Below are 19,720 nucleotides of genomic sequence, written 5' to 3'. Positions count from 1 at the left end.
CTCCCATTTTTTACTCTAAATTAGGCTGTTTGTATCTAAAATAGTAATTTTGCAGGATGCAGATGACCCTCCAATTATCCACCAGTGAATGAATGACTAATAGCAGGAGAAATACAGAGGGAACTAATTCTAAAACTGTCAAGGGATTGTATTCAAACAGTGTATACAAGTTTTAATTCAATAATTTGTGAATTCCAAGTTCTAAATTAATTTTGGAGTGGAAGGTATGTGAGATAAAATTTCCAAAAGTGACCAAGTCACTTATAGACAAGGTGAGTGAGATAATATCTCTTATTGGACTATACAGAGTTCTTCTGGTCTGGGACAGGTACTCAGAGTGTCAAAGCTAACAAGGTGAAACATTGTTTAGCATAATTAGTTAACACCTCTGCAGTCATATGATAAAAGAGGGGGTTAGTGGGTTTCAGATTGTTGTAATAAGCATTAAATCCAGTGTCCTTATTAGGGTGGCCACTCACACACACCTGGTATATTGGAGATTCCGGTATTTTTGGGAATGGTGTGAGCGTGATCCCACCCCCACCAGCGTGATATGCATGCAAGATCATGCCACATGGGGGTGCCATTTTGAAGAGTGTCACCTTGTCCCCAGGTTATGACCTTGCATGCACAGTGTGCAAGTTCATGCTGGTGATGGCAAAGTGGCGCACTCTCCATTATGGTATCCTCCATGAGATACTGGACAAAACGATGTCTGGTTTTGTCTTAGTGCTGGACAGGGGACAAATGTTACAAAATTAGGAGTGTTGGTTTAAAAATTGGATGAGTGGCCTGCCTGGTCCCTATTGAGTCCATGATTTTTAGTGTCTAGAAAAGTTATGAATTTAAGCGCCCAGGCTTATCTTTTGAAGGTGTTTTGCAGGTTTCCTTTGAGGATGAGGGTTGAGAGGTCAGATATGGAAGGATCGCTTTGTGAAAAGTGCTCCTCCACTGGTGATGAGGTGTTTTTGTCTTATCATTTTTCTATGTGAGTCACTTAGGTACTTTTGAAAATTTTACCCATGATGCTTTACAGAATGGAGTGCATGCAAGTGTTTTGCCTTGCTTTCTGCTACTTGAAAGCAGAAGTAGAATTTGAGGTTTGCTAGTTGCTGGAGCTCAAGTTTGCAGTTTAGAACAGAAAACAGGAAGGGGTCACTGTGGAAAGCACTATTCAATCAGCTGATCTTGCTGCGCTTGATACCATTAACTGTTTCGGACTCTAGTTTGCAGGATGTGGTACAGCATAATCAATTTAGATAGAGGGGCCTGAAATCATGTTATGTTTTGTCAACTGAATGAGAAGTGCAAATACCCCAGGCTTCAGCAGCTAGATTTGTAATTGTCTGTGCTGCAATCAATAATATGCTGTTTTATTCAAGCATTCTTAGAAATTGATTCAGACTTCCTTGTTGGGTGTATCATAAAGAACCACTCCTCACTAGAAATATGACTAAAGATTGAAATGTAAACTTGGAATTTTCTAAAAAACCTTCCCATAAATATGACATTTCAACATATGCCATTTAAGATTTAGGATTTGATAAATTTTTGTCTGAAATACTCATAAAAGTAAACTTTTTCATGCTTTAAGGGTGTTTGTCAATCACACAGAATCAACTTAAACTCGTATGCGGGGCTGTGCTTTCATAAATCATCCCTTCATTTGCTTCTTAACAAAAGTAACCATGCAGTGTCACTGTGCTCAGCTCTGCAAGACATTTTGGGATACAAGTTTGTATGAAAGATGCTACTGATCAGCTTGAAACTAAAAGGGAGGAAATAAAGCCTTCATAGATGCATGAAAGTTAATAAGGCTGCGCAATTCTGTCCGTCAAGAAGTTAGTGAGGCACCTATGAATCTCTAAGAAATATGAGTATGGTTATATCTGCAATAGGAAGATTAGGACCCGTAATCCTCCAAGAGTGCAGCTTGAGTGTCAGTGGCAGCAGTGAAGGCTTGAAGTGTAGATAACTCACATTTTTACAGTAGGGTTAGACAATATGGTAATAAAAACTACTCAAGTCCTATCTGTCTGCCTCCATTGTTATCACAGCTGGAGCTGATCTAGTGGAGAAGTATGAGTCCCAGTTTTCTTTGTGTAGATATGCTCTTAGTGTAAATTCCTATTCTGTTTAGTGCTGATGAATACTTAAATCAAATATGAGTTTAATAGGAGAATGCACTGAAAATTTTGTAGCAAACATTCTGTCTTACAGAGACTGAATTATTAGCAACCAAATTTCCTGTTGGAACCAAGAGTTGGATTTGGTTACAGTGAGACTCACTTAGGCTTTGCAGACGATATACAATTACTCAAAGATAGATCCAAAGTTGATTGCGAAGAGTTACAAAGGGATCTCCTAAAACTGGGTGGGCAATAGAAAGGCAGATGAAATTTAGTATTGATAAATGCAAAGTAATGCACATTGGAGAACATAATCCCAACTATATATACAAAATGATGGGGTGTAAATTAGCTATCACTACTCAAGACAGAGATTTTGGAGTCATTGTGGGTAGTTCACAGAAAACATCTGCTCAATGTGCAGCAACAGTCAAAAAACTATTAATGGTAGGAACCATTAAGAAAGGGATAGTTAATAAGACAGAAAATATCATAATGCCACTATATAAATCCTTGGTACACCCACACCTTGAATACTAGGTGCAGTTCTGGTCACCGCATCTCAAAAAAGATATATGGGGACTGGAAAAAATACAAAGAAGAGCAATACAAAATGCTTAGGAGTATAGAACAGCTTCCATAGGAGAGATTTAAAAGATGGGGATTATTCATCTTAGAAAAAGAGACAACTAAGGGGGATTTGATAGAGATCTATAAAATTGTGAATGGTATGCAGAAAGTGCATAAGGAAGTGTTATTTATTCCTCTTTACGTAATACAACAGGGGTCACCCAATGAAGTTAATAGGCAACAGGTTTAAAACAAACATAAGTACTACTTCACACAACACACAGTGAACCTGTGGGACTCATTGCCAAGGAATATTGTGAAGCCCCAAAAGTATAATTATCTTCAAAAGAGAATTAGATAAATTCATGGAGGATAGATCCAGCAGTGGCTATGGTTATCAGGTGGTCCGAGATGCAACCCCATGCTCTGGGTGTCCCTAAACCTCTGCCTGCCAGAAGCTGGGGCTGAATGACAGGGGATGGATCTCTTGATAAATTGCCCAGTGTTCTGTTCATTTCCTCTGAAGCAGTTGACACCGGCCACTGTCAGTATGACCCCATATGGCCATTCTTATGTCCTTAGCTGGTGAGAACAGTGCAGCCTTAGTCAGTAAAAAGCTAATGACGTGACCAATGCATGGTATCTGAATGTCTGGACAAGCCATGTGGTGAGTGCACTTAAGGGCAAAGAAATATTTTATCAGAAGAATAAAAAACCCAATGTGTTAAGCCACATTTGACATCATGTAACATGAAACTAGTTAGGTTTAAGTGATTGAAAAAGGGAAGTCCCATCCCTTTGTGACTATGGTCATTTTAAAAAGTGTATGCAGATAATGTCCTCAGAATAGAATCTACTTTAAATAGAACATAGTCTGCACCCACTAACCATATTATGCAGGCTTTTGCGGCAAATGTGAATGGAAACCAGAGATGAAGTATCAGTTAGTCTTGGCCCACCTCATACCAACATTACAGGCTCAGCAGATATGTAATATAGGAGACTGAGGGCTGGCAGCAAGCTCAAACTGTTTCTCTGTTTTCCATTTCTAGCGGGTTGGCAAATTGAGAGCTTTATTTTCCATAATTAAATTTAGCAGCTTCTCCCTAGTCTGAATTGGCTGGGCTCTGGGAAAGCCTCACTTTTTCTCCCTTTGGGGTTATGCTGTCATATTAGTTTACTTTTTGCAATTTTTATCTATTACAGAATGTGGCTTACAAGAGACACACAGGTAGTATTAATAGTTTCGGCCACACTTATTTAGAACCATCCTTTGAAGAGAATTAAGTTTCATAAAGATGCCTCCAGGAACACATTATCCAAATGGCAGAAGTGTAACTAGTGCTATTTTTATTTCACCTGTCATCTCCACAATATCCTGGAATGGAACCTGGAATCCTCCTGCCAAATTAAACTCAGACAAGAATCAAAATTGTTGCATAACTGAAGAGGTACTTCATTCTACTCCACAGTCTGTGGTACCGTACTTCAGAGGGCACCACGCTTTACTTCAGTGGATTAGGCAGGTCTTTGTTATAATAAATCCAAGATATTCACATGTATCAATATTTGGTTTCAGAAGCTGGATTGATGTTTAGCTGAGTCTTTTAAAAGTAGGCATTTACAATGAATTTCTACTATTCCCAAACTATGCAAGTTAGTTTGCTAAGAATGGCTCTTGTTAGGAAACTGCTGCCAGTGAAATTTCCTGCCAACACGTGGAGACAAAACCTAGCGGATTCTATTTTAAATATATTTGCAGTCATTTACATTAATTTGCATAAATATACATATATCTGTAAATATATGTTGCCCATTTATCCTACTTACCCACTCCACACATTTATTACACACCCACTTTCAGTTTACCCTGAGTCATTACATCTGCATGCCACAGACAAAATTCTCTGTTCCTACTTCCATTTAGTTGTGCACCCTCTAATTCTGCACCCATCCATCCATCCACTATTCATATATATAGCTATTCATTCCACTCTCAGATCTACTGGTTTTATGTGACCCATACCTATTCCACACCAATTCATTCCCCGTTCATCATGTACACACATCCTTTCCCCATGCTCATTCCCCATACACATTCCTCATTCCAAGAAACCCCGCTCCCTTTCACACACACACCCCCCCCCCCCCCCCCAGTCCCTAGCTCCCTGCCCTCACCTGGTCCTCAGTTAATCTTTTGGCTCTTCCACCAGTCTTCTTAACAGGGATGCCAATCAGTGATTTTCCCTAGAGTCCAGTAACAGGGACTGAAACCTCTGAAGTTTATGGCAGAAAATTAATTGAAGACAGGCTGGCACTCTTAGATGTTATATCTTAACTCTACTAAGGCTAAAGCCATAAAATTGCTGCTGAATAATTTCAATGTGAAAGTTGGGCTATCAAGATCAGGTAAATGTATTGCTGTCTGGTCTGTAAACTGGCCCACAGAAGGAAAGTTGTTCAAATAATTTTAGACCAAAACTGAACTGAACTGAACTGAACTGGCAGAGCTTGTGTAGGTGGGTTAATTAAATTTAAATTGGGACCCTGTGTCACAGACACCCTGTTGGGGCATGCCAAGCTGAAGACTGGTCATTGTGTCAGAGGCATTGGAGGTTAGTGATCTACTGTCTTCTATGTCATGGCTGCAGTATTTGTTGTTCCTCTCCCATCATTTTCTGAGCCTGGGGAAAGATTCATTAAAGTGAGAAAAGAGGAAACAAATTCTAGCAGCTTAATTTTTGTGTCTCTGGACAGTAGAGTTTTCAGACTGTCGGATTGAATTCTGTTCCTGAAAGCTGCTCATGCAAGTCTCTTTCTGGCAAATATTAATGAACCTAAAATTAATTCATTAGTTGAAAAAAAAAAATGTTGAAAGGACCAGTCCACTCTAAGAGTCCGCTCAATTCCAGGATAAGTTCTGCAAACCAAAGCCATCTCTGGGAACTTCTGTTTTTCATACAAGATTAGTCTGATTAACCTTCAGAATTAAAACAGGCTAACCTTGCAAAAGAGACTTTGATTTCATATCTTATCTTTAAAGATAAAGCAATTTTTATATTATTTTGTATTATAGAGGTAGGATTCATTTTTGGGAACAGGAAGCTTGCTCACTTTGTGGTTTTGACTATAGAAGAGGTAGTTCCTTGGTAGTTGCAGCTTTCTTCCCCTACACCAGATCCTTCTCTGAGCTCATACTTGCTTTCTAATGAATTCAGACTGTTTAACTGAGCTTTCCTGTGTAAAACTTTTCTAATCTTGGCTATTTATGTAGCATATTAAAGTAATTTCTAATAAATTTACCAGCCCCTTTCCTCAAAGCCAGAAATAATATTTGATGAGCAAAATGTACAGATATATGACAAATAAGAGAGGCGTCTCAGCAACTGTTAATTCTTGTAGCACATACATGTGGCTTTTTCATTAAGATTTTGGGTGTTTAGTGCAAGCCAGTAGTTGGATGAACAGTGAGAAGTAGAAGCTATGTACCACCTTACTCTGGTCACTGATGAAAATATAGACTCACACTGTGCTTTGTTACAGGCTTTTGGAAATGCAAAAACGGCCCATAACAACAACTCCAGTCGTTTTGGAAAATTCATTCAAGTCAATTATTTGGAGAATGGTATTGTCCGAGGGTAAGCATGACATGAAGTTATTTCTGGAGTATATGTTCTTAAAGTTTTGTGCAGACTCGATGGAATCTGAAATATCTTTTCATTTGTGCATTTCTCATGTGAATGATCTGCTATTGTAGGTGGTGGTTTCAAAGGTACATAACTTCATTTCATTTGGATTTTTCATAGCCCATGTAATAACAGTACCTAATGTTTTTCCTCAGTAGATCTGAGGTCAGTATCATTATCTCCAGTTTGCTGAGGCACACAGAGGGGAAGGGGTTTGCCCAACCTCACTCAGCATGCTAGTGACAGAGCTAGAAATAGATCCAGATGTCCTGAGTCCAGTCCAATGCTCTGTCTGCCAGACCACATTGCCCAAGATAATTAGTCTCTTTTGAAAATATCTCTATCCAGCCATGTTTTTAATGACAATTTAAATTAATAATACAATTAACAATTTAATACAAGTTAAGATTGTCACTGTATATTTAATTTCCTGCTAAACGGTGGCTGTTCCATGTCATCTATTGTCCTCTCCATATTGTAATTTAAAATAATTTCAAATATACTATTTGTAAAGAGTTTGGGGAGAAATGAAATAGTAGTGAAGAAGTCTTGCGTTTTTAGAGAAGTCACTTACACACCAGTTGAAAGACAGGTGCAGGAAAAAATGACGACTCTAAACAAGGCATTTAAAACTGTGTATACATGCAGTAGCTATCACTTGGGGTTAATGTAGCTGAAGAGGAGTGGAGGATTTGATGTACCTGTGTGTTGGTGAAAAATGTTCCCAATTGTAGATTAATTTTAGTTAGTGGATCATAGTTACAAAACGCATTAAAAAATCAGTATGTGTCTAACTACAACTTGAACTCTGCAATAGACACTAAACATTGCAGGCTATTCTTTAGGAGTGCTCATATCAAGAAGTGGAATAACTTTATAACAAAGTGATTAAGGGTTATTTACTACAGCAACAATTAGGTGTAATATTGGACCCTTCATTGCACGTGAATAGTTTTTGTCCAAAATTGCTTCTTGTATGATGTCTGTGCACTTAATTATCCATCTCATGTCACACACTGAAATTTATTTCTGTCTTGGTGTATAAACTGTTTTTACTCCTGTATGTGTGAAGAACACATAACAGCATCACTGCACGTTTCTGTAACAAATTAAAGTTCTGCTTTCATGAGGTGGATTGAGAGAGTTTAGAACAGTGTTTCTCAACCTTTTAAGTAGCAAGTACCCCTTAACTTCTGAAAATTTTAATAAGTACCCAACACCCAATTTTCCATGGAATTCTATATTTACCGACTTATGTGAGCCATATGTTGGAAGAAGGGCTGAGCATATAAGGCCGTGATATGACAGATGTCAGATCTAATGTGAGTAGGGTTACCACCTTTACACCAGGGGTGCACAACTCAAGTATGTATCTGGGATAGAGGTGATGTTGGCCAAAGCTAGGAGGCTTTGAGTGGCATGCCAATGCTGGGGAATATAAAGCGCCGCGACAAATTTTTTGCCATAGATTTGAGAGGAGGAAGGGGTGAGAGAGAGACAGGAAAAGAGGGTAACTGGTACAATCAGCGAGAGCAGTGAAATTGACAAGTTTTCTGGGCACTGGGCTTTGAGCCAGGGAGGGGGTCTGCCAGCTGGACAAGTTGCAGGCAGCTGCTGCCTGGCTGTCAGTCCGGGAGGTGGGCGACTGCCACCCAATCCGAGCTGGGGCATAGGAGGCTTCCGCACCGGCTGGGACCCAGGGATGTGGGCAGGCGGCTGCTGCCCGTCTTCAAGCCAGGGTGCTGTAGGCTGTCCCTCAGCTTGGAGCCGGGGAGTGGGTGGCAGCCACCCAGCTGCGAGCCCAGCAGGCTGCCTTTGGGCTCCCACCTAGGATCTGCGACCGGTCTGGAAGCGGGGGGCTGCCACCCCCCTTCCCCAGAAGTCAGCAGCTGCCACCCACCTCCTCTTCACTCTGTTTTTCCCCGGGTACCCCCTGCCTGTGTCTCGGGGGTACGTGTACCACAGGTTGAGAAACTATGGTTTAGAACATTAAAAAGGAGTTTTGGCTTGTGCTGCAAACCTCTGTGTGTTATGCCAGGTACTGAAACTGTAACAGCTAACAGTTTCTAGGGTTCCAGTGCATTGTTCCATTGAAAAGTCTTATTTATGTCATTGATTTTTCTTAAACTTCAGAGATTAACAACAAGTCTTCACTCTGTTTGAGTGCGTTGAGTATTATTCTGGATAAAACTGGCATCTTTACAGATGAAGTCACCCCAACTCAGGAGATTGGTACCATGTGAATTCATTTGTTTTCTGTCTCCAGTATGAGAGAGGCTACTTCAGCTCTGGCTTTATTCTTTTGTCCATTTGTATCCCCTGTGGAAGAGTAGATTGTTCTTTAGCTTACTCACCATACAGTTTCCAACATAGTTCCCTGTTTTCTGGCTTCCCACTGTGACTGGTGGGGTGGTTCAGTATGGGCCAGCAAATTCAGGAAGTCTGGCAACAATGTTTCTACTATATTCTCTCTGCATGTTGCAGGCTTTGCTTCAGTCCTTAAAGTGATAAGCCGGTCTATTGCAAAGTCAAGTTGTGCACAGTACTTGTGGTTTTACAGCAACAGCTAATCTTAGTTTCATCGTTTTCCATTCATATCTACCAAGATAAAGCATTCTCATTGCATCTCCTAAAGGCAGTACAATACCGACTGAGTTTTTGTCTCAGGCTAGTGGAGATGACAACAAGGACATTCTACTCTCAACTCTACTGTGTATGAACTCTTTAACTCATTTGTTGCTCTGCAGTGCTCCGATTTGACTGTGTTGCCCTACTCATGTTTTATTTCTTTTGGGGAATTGCAGGGCTGTTGTTGAAAAATATCTGCTTGAAAAATCTCGCCTGGTCTCTCAGGAAAAGGATGAAAGGTAAGAGGAAAATCATATTTAATACTGTCTGTTTGAATGTCTCTCCCGCAAGCAGTGATGTCCACCTCTCTAAGCACAATCTTTTGAAATTCCACAGAAATTGTCTAATTCTCCTAATAAGAGACTCGTTCACAATGAAGGGTTTGGGGTGCATTGTTGGTAAATGTGGGCAGGTCATCAGCAGTTTGTGTATCTGTCAAAGGCTGGACTGAACCCAAATGAATACTGATCAGAGTTCTCTAGAAGTATACTTATAGCATGATGGCTGTCAATCCTGATCAGATAACCATGATTATTTAGAGTTATGAAAATAAAGTTAGCTAAGTCATGTCGTGGTGCCACTAATTCTTAGAGCTAATAGATATTAAACATATTTTTGTTTAATTGTGGACAAATTAGAGAAAGTCCAGAAGAGGGCAACAAAAATGATTAGGGGGCTGGAGTATATGACTTATGAGAAGAGGCTGAAGGAGCTGGGCTAGTTTAGTCTGCAGAAAAGAAGAATGAGGGGGGATTTGAGAGCAGCCTTTAACTACCTGAAAGGGTGTTCCAGGGAGGATGGAGCTAGGCTGTTCTCAATGGTGGCAGATGTCAGAGCAAGGGGAAATGGTCTCAAGTTGCAATGGGGGAGGTCTAGGTTGTGTATTAGGAAAAACTTTTTCACTAGAAGGGTGGTGAAGCACTGGAATGGGTTACCTGGGAAGGTGATGGAATCTCCATCCTTAGAGGTTTTTAAGGCTTGGCTTGACACAGCCCTGGCTGGGATGATTTAGTTGGGGTTGGTCCTGCTTTGAGCAGGGGGTTGGACTAGATGACCTCCTGAGGTCCCTTCCAACCCTAATCTTCTGTGATTCTATGATTGATCTTAAAGATGACCTGCACAAGGTTTTTTGCAAATTAGGCTTTGTGCTCTTTTATGCTGCTTATGTCTTAGAAGGCCTTGAGGTTTTTAAAAGCACTTTTCTGCCTGTTTGCTTGCTTGCTTGCTTGTTTGTTTATCTTAAATATCTGAAGTATCAAGTCGGGTTTTGCTGGAAGAGCTATTTTGAGGCTGGGGTCTGTCTCGGATCATTTGTGAGCTCTGAGACCTTAATGGGGTTGGGAATACAAAGACCTTCTTTATCCACAATATAAACTAGTAGTTGAAGCAAAAATGCTGTTTCTTGGCTCTTGTGATGTTTCACTTGTTTTCCAGTCATTATAAAAGCAAAAAAGGACACCAGCCCAATTATTTTCCCTTTGCAAATCACCTTTAAGCATCTTCCTTGTGCGTACTTGGACACTGCTACATAGAAGTGAATTTCTGACCCTGGACCCAGAAGAAAATACTTAAGCCATTTTGAGATTTCATATAAAGGTTTCTCATTCTAGAACCTATGTCTGAGCTAACTTATTACACCTGTATTCATTACTGCAATGCTGCTTATCTGAATGCACAAACTGGGAAAACAGATTATGCACTTTTATTTTTTCTAAGTAAATTCTCTACTGTAGAAATACCATGTTTTAATGTATTACTTTGATAATGAACAAATGAGAGGGGATAAAAGTAATTTTCTTCCTTAGGATTTTTCTGAATTCTGTATGTTTCATTAATGATACCTAATGTAGTAATTATGGCGTGGGTGCCTTTTTTATCAGTTTGGAAGCATGTAAGGCTTAAAGAGAAACCAAAGTCATGTTTTCATTAAATAGAAATGTGTTTGACTCTGTAGGAACTACCATGTGTTTTATTATTTGTTACTTGGAGTCAGCGAGGAAGAATGTAAAGAATTTCACCTCAAGCAGCCTGAAGATTATTTCTACCTCAATCAGGTAAACATTGGCACTCTGTGTTTAACTTCAGTGATGAATGTGCTGTGTCCCTCTTTGAGTTGTTGTAGTGACAAAGGACACCAAAGCAGAGAATCTTTGTTTCCTTTTGTGTCCTTTGATGACTCTCTGGTCTAGAAACTAGTTCAAATGTCAAACTCTGCTTTTCGACAAAACATTGCTTCTTAGCTATGCATCAGCATAAGCACAAACCTTGGTATGAACCACTCATTACTCTTCTCTCTCTTTAAATGAGTCTGTGGATGAGACTTAACCCTCACCAAATTTGTCTATTCTTCAGCTTTGTGGGCCCCATATTAGAGAGTACAACAGGTCCTAAAGATGAACCTGTCAGCAGGGGTGTTGGAACAATTTGTATAGTGAAGGTGCTGAGAGCTATTGAACCAAACTGTAAACCCTGTATATTATGGAAGACACTTCAAGCCAGGGCTGTGGCAGCACCCCTAGTTCCAGCACCTATGCCTATGAGCACCATATTGATGTTTCCTTTTGTAGAACTATTTTAGAGATGTTCTTAAACTCAATATCAGTAATTAGACTGCACTTCCTGTCTGAAGACTCAGGTGACTGTTGAATTGTGTTTATGGCATCATTCAACAGGAGATTGGTTGGGGAAATGGGACAGGGTATGCATTTGAAGTAAGAGCTTAGTCTTGCAATTGATGTAAAAAAATTGAAATAAAATTCATGACTTTGCCAGAGCAAAGCAAAAATTGTGCCAGGCCTGGACTTTGGATAGATCATCTTCCTTCATTAGAGTGGTTGAACAGGAGTTGTGCCAGTACTTCTGTTGTTCAGTGTGTTGATGTGAATTAAATTATTGTTGGGCTTTTCTGTAGCATAACTTGAAAATAGAAGATGGGGAAGATCTCCGCCATGACTTTGAAAGATTAAAACAAGCCATGGAGATGGTTGGCTTTCTTCCAGCAACTAAAAAACAGTAAGTAGCATTTTTAGCCTCTTCCTGCAGACAGCTGGTTAGTGATCATGTATTGCAGTGAAATTGATGTGAAGTAGTCTCAGGGCCCTCACAGGGGGGAAGGGTACACTTTACCAGGGCCCGGAGGCCCTCGGGGCCCAGCCCAGGCTGCAACCCCCATTACAGGAGGGGGCTGTGTTAAAAGTTTGTACTGAGCCTGAAAAAATTATGCTTGAGCCCTGAGTATTCTGTATTGCTCTGTGCTGTCGAAGTTAATTATGAACAGAATGGTGTGTGTTGTGCTAATTTGTAAGACACCAAAATTATATTTCCTTTGCTAAGCCCATTAGGAAACAGGGAAAGTAGAGAGCTACTTTTGTGGGTTGCCCTAGTCTTTTCAAGTAGATGTGGATGTGTTTCTGTTATGCATTCTGGCTGTATTAACCTGTTAATCAACTTCAATCAGAACATTAATTTTTAAAAAGTCACTACTGTTTTTTATTCTTCAGGATCTTTTCAGTACTCTCAGCTATTCTTTACTTGGGCAATGTTACCTACAAGAAAAGAGCTACAGGTCGGGATGAAGGGTTGGAAGTGGGACCCCCAGAAGTACTGGACATCCTTTCTCAGCTTCTGAAGGTAGTGTATTCCCTTTAATGTGTGCCATAAACTTTAAGCCACTGTCATGTTCTACTTCAGTAACTTCTTGGGAGCATTTTGTTGCTCAAGTTTAGCATGTCCCAGAACTAGCATAGGAGTATTGTGGGGTTATCTTCTTGGTGGGAGGGAGCCAGCTTATCCTACTGAATCGGAATGTGCATGCTGTGGGTGACTTTCTTGGGGATAGAGAGAGATAAAAGGGGTAAAATGCAACCCAAAAGATGGGAATGCTAAAACCTGGTTACTCTCTTATCTCTTGAGCTCTGTGTCAGAATCAGAGAAGTGGAGCTTAGCTTGTCAGTATTGGGGCCTTCCCACCACAGAAATCAATCTTAACTGCATGTAAACTGAAAAAAGGATTTTAAAAAGCTCAAGAACTTGTTAAACTATCAATCAATTACAGCTGTAGCTGTTGTCTTAAGACTTTGACTTGGGTATCTGAGGAATTAGTAATTACCACTGTCACCATATTGCTGTTTGTCAGGTATCTAACATTTAAGGTTGTCAGTAACTCTTGTTCTTCTTACTTTTTGTGTGAAGGTCAAACGAGAAATTTTAGTGGAAGTGCTGACAAAAAGAAAAACGGTGACTGCTAATGACAAACTTATCCTGCCATATAGTCTCAGCGAGGTAAGTATCTAAGGGCATTAGCAGAAGGAGGTTGGCCATTTACCCTATAGCTGACTTGCATTGTGATCCTGTTGGCTTAAATGCTAGAACAGTTGTCTTGGCCTTTTCTTACTCTTTAAAATCACTAATCAGAAAATAGCTGCTGAATACATTCTTGCTGTGAAATATCATGTTATTGGGTGGCAGTGGGATTTTTACTTTATTCCTTTAAATATATATTTTTAATAACCATGGCCAAAATCACATTATCAGCTAGTGGAAAAAATTATGTATTATAGGTTTAGCGAGTTCAGTACAAATGTTAAAATAAAAACAAAAAACCCAAAAGCTTAGGACACTTAAAACCAGATAAAGGTTCAATCTTTATCCTTTCTGACTGATACTGTACCACTGTAAGAAAGTCCTCATATTCCAGGCCAAAGTAATGAACTGCTTTTTATCTGCAGGCTATAACAGCTCGTGATTCAATGGCAAAGTCACTGTACAGTGCTCTGTTTGACTGGATTGTTCTGCGAATTAATCATGCACTGCTTAATAAGAAGGATATGGAAGAATCTGTTACAGTAAGTTCCTCACCAAAAATAATGCCCTTCTAAACTCTGCTATTACAGTTGTGCAGAGAGTACTAACAAGAATCACCCTACAACACAGTATGCTCAGACATCTGGGGTGAAATCCTGACCCTGTTGAACTGAGAATATTACCATTAACTGACTTCTCTATAGCCAGGATTTCAGTGTAGGGGGTCAAAAAGGCAGTGATTGTCTATCATCTTGAAATAAATGTTTGTTAAAATTTTAAACATGCCAATCATATTGGAATAGACAATATTACTCATGTTTAGTGCATGGTCTACAACCAAAATTGTAATTGTATGATTAGGTTACTTTCGTGATGCCCTGCCTAACAGGACTTCTGCATTATTTTCTTAGTGCTTGTCCATTGGTGTGCTCGATATATTTGGATTTGAAGATTTTGAAACCAACAGTTTTGAACAGTTCTGCATAAATTATGCAAATGAGCAGCTTCAGTATTACTTCAATCAACACATTTTCAAATTAGAACAGGTAAGAAAACGCATATTGAAGAAATGATTTCCCAACAAAAGTTTAACTAAGGATGGAATAGTAAAACCTTTTATTCATGATTTGTGGTGCTTTATAAAGCACCTATCCATTGCAGAAAATTAAAAGTATCCCCTCTGCAAAAGTTGATGCTGGAACATTATAATTATACTTAGTTAAAAATCCTGTTCTCAAGTGCCACTTTATTTTGTGGAGTGTGTTTGTGTTATGGTAGAGGCCCCATTCTGGTACCAGGGTCCCATTATACCAGGCATTGTATATGCACAGCAAAGATGGCTCCTGCCTCAAAGAGCTCAGTCTAAATAGAAGATGGGAGACAAAGCTGGATACAACATAGATGAGGAGAGCACAAGGTAACAATGAGACTAAGTTTCATATTTTGGGATTGAAACTTCATCAACTTCCTGTAGCCAAAAAGGGAATTAGTTTGGAAAGCTTTGGAAAAGCTCTTGAGATTTAGTTCAAATTATTTAATAAATTCATAAATATTTCAAATGCTTTTTGAGCTCTAGAAACTCAGATGGCATCTTAAAACTTCAAACTTTTCCATGGTCTTGGTCCCTATTGAGGACAAGTAACTTTGATCTAGCTGTGTGTACCTTGGGTATCCTGCAGTGAATTAGTCTTAATGCAATTAAAATAGATGAGTCATGCTTTGGGTGTGTGCATATGGTGAAATTACCATTCTGAGGCATATGACACTGGAGCCACATAATGTGCATTTATTTTATGATAGTGCATTCGCATGTATGCACTGGCATTTTTTTAAATATGAGGTAACTGTTAAATGTAAAAAAAATATTGCTGATATTCTAAATGAATAGGAGTGAGGAGATTCAAAGTGATGCTTCTCAGCATGTCAGTAATTTGTTTCATGGCATGTAGATGTGAAGGCATTAAAAGCCATTATTATTACTGTAGTGGGTAGGAACCCTAGTCATGGATCAGGACCCCTTGTACTAGGCTCTGTACAAATATAGAACAAAAAGCCATATACAATAATAGTAAAACAGACTATATCTAAGCAAGAGAGTGTTTTATGGTTACCACAGAGAATGTAAACTTTTCCATGACTTTAACCTTTCCGTAATAACTTGGCTGACAAGAAGTCTCTGTATAGATGTTTCCCCAATCTCTGTGACTTCAAAAGCTAACTATATAAAAGTGGGCTGGCTGGCTGTTCTTCCTTTGGGTCCATTTGCTTATTAACTTGTATTTGACTGCAGGACAGCATTTGAGAGAAGTCCCATTTGTTTGCTCAATGGTATAAGAGAGATTTATCTTTCTGTGCCCTGGTTTTAACTTGTGCTGAGTTTGGCACAAAAATTACAAATTTGTAAATTGTGAAATCTCTAGAGCACAGAAATAGAAATAATAAGGTGCTCTGCATCTTCTGTTTTGCAACCTGGGAAAAACATATCACTTTCCTCATGTTAAACATATTCAATAACACATTCAAAATATTTGATATTTCTTGTTGCATCCCCCTCCTGATTGTAGTTAGAGAATGTGCTTAACTGCATGGGTATGTATCAGTTACATGCTGTGTGTCCTGTAAAATCAGCTAGTGCACTTTGTGTGTGCCTGTATTTGATTTTACAAAGTGCTCTGACATGTGGTAAAGCATTTGAGACTAGAATAAATTCGTGTGTCCCTAGCCTTAGGCTTGTTGTTTCTTTGTTTTCTTGCTGCTGGCTTTAGAAAAAAACATAAAACAAAACAAAAAAACTTTCTAGATCATGCCAAAAAAGTGTCCTATGGTCAATTGCCTGAGGAGATAAGTTGTTCTATATTATGTATCTTATGAACAGTATGTAAATAACTTTAAACAAAAAATTAAAGGAAAAAGTTGCCCAAACTTACAAATTTCATAAGCAAATACAGCAGAAAGCCAGCCGCTTAGTAACTTATGACAGGGTTTATTATCCAGACTAACTAGAATAAATAGTTATATGCTATTTTGTTTTTCTGTTTCCCCAAAGAGCCTTAATCCTTAAGTAACCTATTACCTGTATGTCTGTCTGTCTGTCTGTCTGTCTGTAGATCCCCTCAGGGATTCTTTTTTTTGCAGTGTGTTGTGCCTATAAATCATACAGAATAGATGAATTGGGCAGATTTAGTCCCACCCGATTGAAAAGGATGCATTTTCTAACATCCATCATGTGGAAAGCACCTCCACTTCACATTGTGCTTTTTCTCTCTTTTTAAACATGGTTCTGTTTGACACCTGGGTGTAGAATACGTTTTTCAGGATTGTAAGTATACTGTCTCCCAACTAGTTTGCCTCTGGAATTCACAACATGAAGAAAAGCTGATTGTGGTGTTTGGCACAAATCTCTGTGGAGGTGTGCTTTGCACAGCTTTATCAAACAAAACTCCAAATCTTCTGAACCGAGCCAGTGCTAACTGCTGGCAAGACATATCAGCCAATCGCCCTTGGAGAAATGGATTCCATGTCTCACTCCCCAGAGTTTTGTAAGTCTGGTCTGCCTGGTTTATGGAATTTACCATACAGAGATTCTCTGATTAGTATATTATTTAATCTTTGTTTTAGTATCTGTAAGTGAAGTTTTCTTTTTCTGGTTCTACCTGCCCCTGTATGAACTGACAAACTTGGAACCTGGCAGTATCTGTCTAAGGAAGCCCTGATGTGGGATGCAATGTTTAATTTGCAAGGCTTGACAGGCTTGGTTGCTGTGCTGATATGGAAAATGTCTTGAGTTGCACAGGAGGAGTACCAAAGTGAAGGGATCGCTTGGCACAATATTGACTATACAGATAACGTGGCCTGCATTCACTTAATCAGCAAGAAACCCACTGGCCTCTTCTATCTGCTGGATGAAGAAAGCAAGTAAGCATCAAGTTTCTTCCTCAAGAATTGCTCTGTGTGTCATAAGGGAAAAGGTCATAAATAGCTACAAAAATAGAGGAAGTTAATGGTTATGGTAGATAACAGATTATGGGGAGGGAGGGACCTTTCTGTGTATAGCTAAATAAAATTCCTCTTTGAGAAATTACTCCTGTGTGTGGCTATTCTTTAGTGCTGCCGTAAACAAAACTTGGCTTAACCACAGAAATTCACACTTCAATGTTATGGAGTTTTCACTGTATAATTATGCAGATAGTATAAAGCACATGGCTGGGGAATGTAATTATGAAAGTACTGTAAAATATAACTAATTAGTACCACTCCTTACAAAACTTGATAGTGGAGGGTGGGTAGGAAATACATATATGTACAATAGATATTTCTAAATACTCGACTTTGCTGTGGACTGCTTTCTGCTTAAAAGTTATCTCTGTAGCTCATCTCTCTAAAGTGCCAAAGCAGGACTGTTAGCTGCTTACCCCTGTGTAGGGCATATTTATCTAGTTTGTCACTGCTAGTGACGTTTTTTCGGACGGTATCAGTTCAAACCTATCGGTATGAGCAGGCTTACCGTCACTCATACTAAGAGAGCAAGAAGCTGACATTTCCCACTCTGTTTCCTACCTTATGTCCCTAGCTTTCCACATGCCACCAGCCAGACCCTACTTGCAAAGTTCAAGCAGCAGCATGAGGAGAACAAATTCTTTGTTGGGACACCAGTGAAGGAACCTGCTTTTATCATTCGTCACTTTGCAGGGAAAGTTAAATATAAGATAAAGGTATGTAGCAGGTTTTGAATAGTCACTAAAGGTCCTTTTTCCTTTCCCTTCCCTACAATTCAGTATAAACAGAAAATCTGTTGGGTCTGGGGTTAAACTTGGTGTGTCACCAGACTTGGATTAGTTTTTTTGTGAAAGTCTTGGAGTGAAGACCAAGAATACATTAAGAATTATTCAGGCTGACATATCCCCTTAGTCAAACACAGTTCCACAGGAATCCTTTCTGATTTAGTGTTTCCCTTATGTTTGGGGGTCGGTGATTCTGTTCTGCAGGATTTCCGAGAGAAGAACATGGATTACATGAGACCAGATATTGTTGCTTTGCTACGAAGTAGTGACAGTGCCTATGTTCGGGAGCTGATAGGAATGGACCCTGTCGCTGTATTTCGCTGGGCTATTCTGCGGGCAGCAATTCGAGCAATAGCTGTCTTTGCCGAAGCAGGACGTCAAAGAGCCCAGAAAACTGCAGGTATTGAGCACAGAGAAACCATTGTGGAAATATTTTAAATAACAGTTGGTGTTATCTTTATATCAAAAGACCTAAGGGACTGAAGGTCATAAGACATAGGATAGAAAATATTAAAGCTTAATGCTGAAGGGGAAACCAAGTCCTAGAGGTTAAGTAACTTGTCCAAGGCAATAAAGGGCTTCTACATGAATTCAGAAGTCAGGAATTCCTGCCTTTAAGCCCTAGTTTATGGCTACGCCCAGCATGAAAGCTTGTTGCCACCAGTGCGTGCTTTAGAAACAGCATGTGAAATAATTATGATAAAATATTTTTTACAGCCTGATGTTGCAAGCAATTCCAATGCTTAGTAGGTATTGTCTGCCTGTCACTGCTTATTTAATGGAGTTTCATCAGGCTTCCCAGGCCCCACCAAGATCCCAAGTTTTATAGCAAGATTGTTTCACCTTTTAATATTAATACTTAGTCATAAGAACTTTTTGAACAGACAAGTTTGCCATGTGTAGTTAGAGCAAAACTAGAGGTTTTTAAGTTTTTAAGTTTAGAGGTTTTTAAGCTGCGGCTTGACAAAACCCTCGCTGGGATTATTTAGCTGAGGTTGGTCCTGCTTTGAGCAGGGGTTTGGACTAGATGACCTCCTGAGGTCCCTTCCAACTCTATGGTTCTATGAAAACTTTAGGCCCTCCGGTATATTTTTGTACTAGTGATTGGAATGCTGTATGTTCCATTGTGTGAATAAATTTGTCAAAATTAATGAGCAATGTTCTTTACTTTCCATAACAGGCGTTGTGCGTCATGGACCCCGGGTTCCTCTTGGAGAACTCCAGAGAGCAAACACGCCAGTAGAAAAAGTTTATCGGTGAGAGACATATGCTTGGCCTTTAAGTCAGACCCATTTAAACAGGACCATGGGCAGTATCCTAAGCATGGTAGGGAAGAGTTGAGATGCCCTGTGGGGAAGAGCCCTACGCTGTCGGGCCACATTCCACACAGTACCAAGCAACAGCACTATCCACAAGCTTGACTGACAACTATATCTTGGCAGTTGTGTTGGGTTCTTCCTATTAATACAAATAACAATTGGAAATAACACAAAAAATAGGAGATTCAGTAAGTTGGCATAATTGTTCTCTACTTCAACACGGGCAGTATGCTTAGGCTGTATAAATCACAATGGGAGACTCAGAAAAAGTTGTTCATCTGGAATATCTATCTTTACCAACCCCT

The 19,720-nt window shown here is 39.5% G+C and overlaps 1 protein-coding gene across 10 annotated transcripts in view; it reads left to right on the top strand.

Moving 5' to 3' along the window:
• MYO9B (myosin IXB) overlaps positions 1-19,720 on the top strand; it is a 60,352-nt gene that overhangs the window by 14,147 nt on the left and 26,485 nt on the right. For all 10 annotated transcript variants that reach the window (XM_067561174.1, XM_067561191.1, XM_067561237.1 and 7 more), the window contains exons 3-14: positions 6,243-6,337; positions 9,190-9,252; positions 10,968-11,067; positions 11,925-12,025; positions 12,514-12,643; positions 13,205-13,294; positions 13,741-13,857; positions 14,227-14,361; positions 17,109-17,230; positions 17,886-18,027; positions 18,301-18,496; positions 19,277-19,352. In XM_067561174.1, coding sequence (XP_067417275.1) covers positions 6,243-6,337; positions 9,190-9,252; positions 10,968-11,067; positions 11,925-12,025; positions 12,514-12,643; positions 13,205-13,294; positions 13,741-13,857; positions 14,227-14,361; positions 17,109-17,230; positions 17,886-18,027; positions 18,301-18,496; positions 19,277-19,352 — 1,367 coding nt within the window. The remainder of the gene's footprint in view (positions 1-6,242; positions 6,338-9,189; positions 9,253-10,967; positions 11,068-11,924; positions 12,026-12,513; positions 12,644-13,204; positions 13,295-13,740; positions 13,858-14,226; positions 14,362-17,108; positions 17,231-17,885; positions 18,028-18,300; positions 18,497-19,276; positions 19,353-19,720) is intronic.

Source organism: Emydura macquarii, unplaced genomic scaffold, assembly GCF_026122565.2.
Source record: "Emydura macquarii macquarii isolate MOO-44397 ecotype Brisbane River unplaced genomic scaffold, CSIRO-AGI_Emac_v2 contig_306, whole genome shotgun sequence".
Taxonomy (NCBI): domain Eukaryota; kingdom Metazoa; phylum Chordata; order Testudines; family Chelidae; genus Emydura; species Emydura macquarii.
Note: the sequence above shows the minus strand (reverse complement) of the source record. Positions and strands in the feature narration are given on the sequence as shown.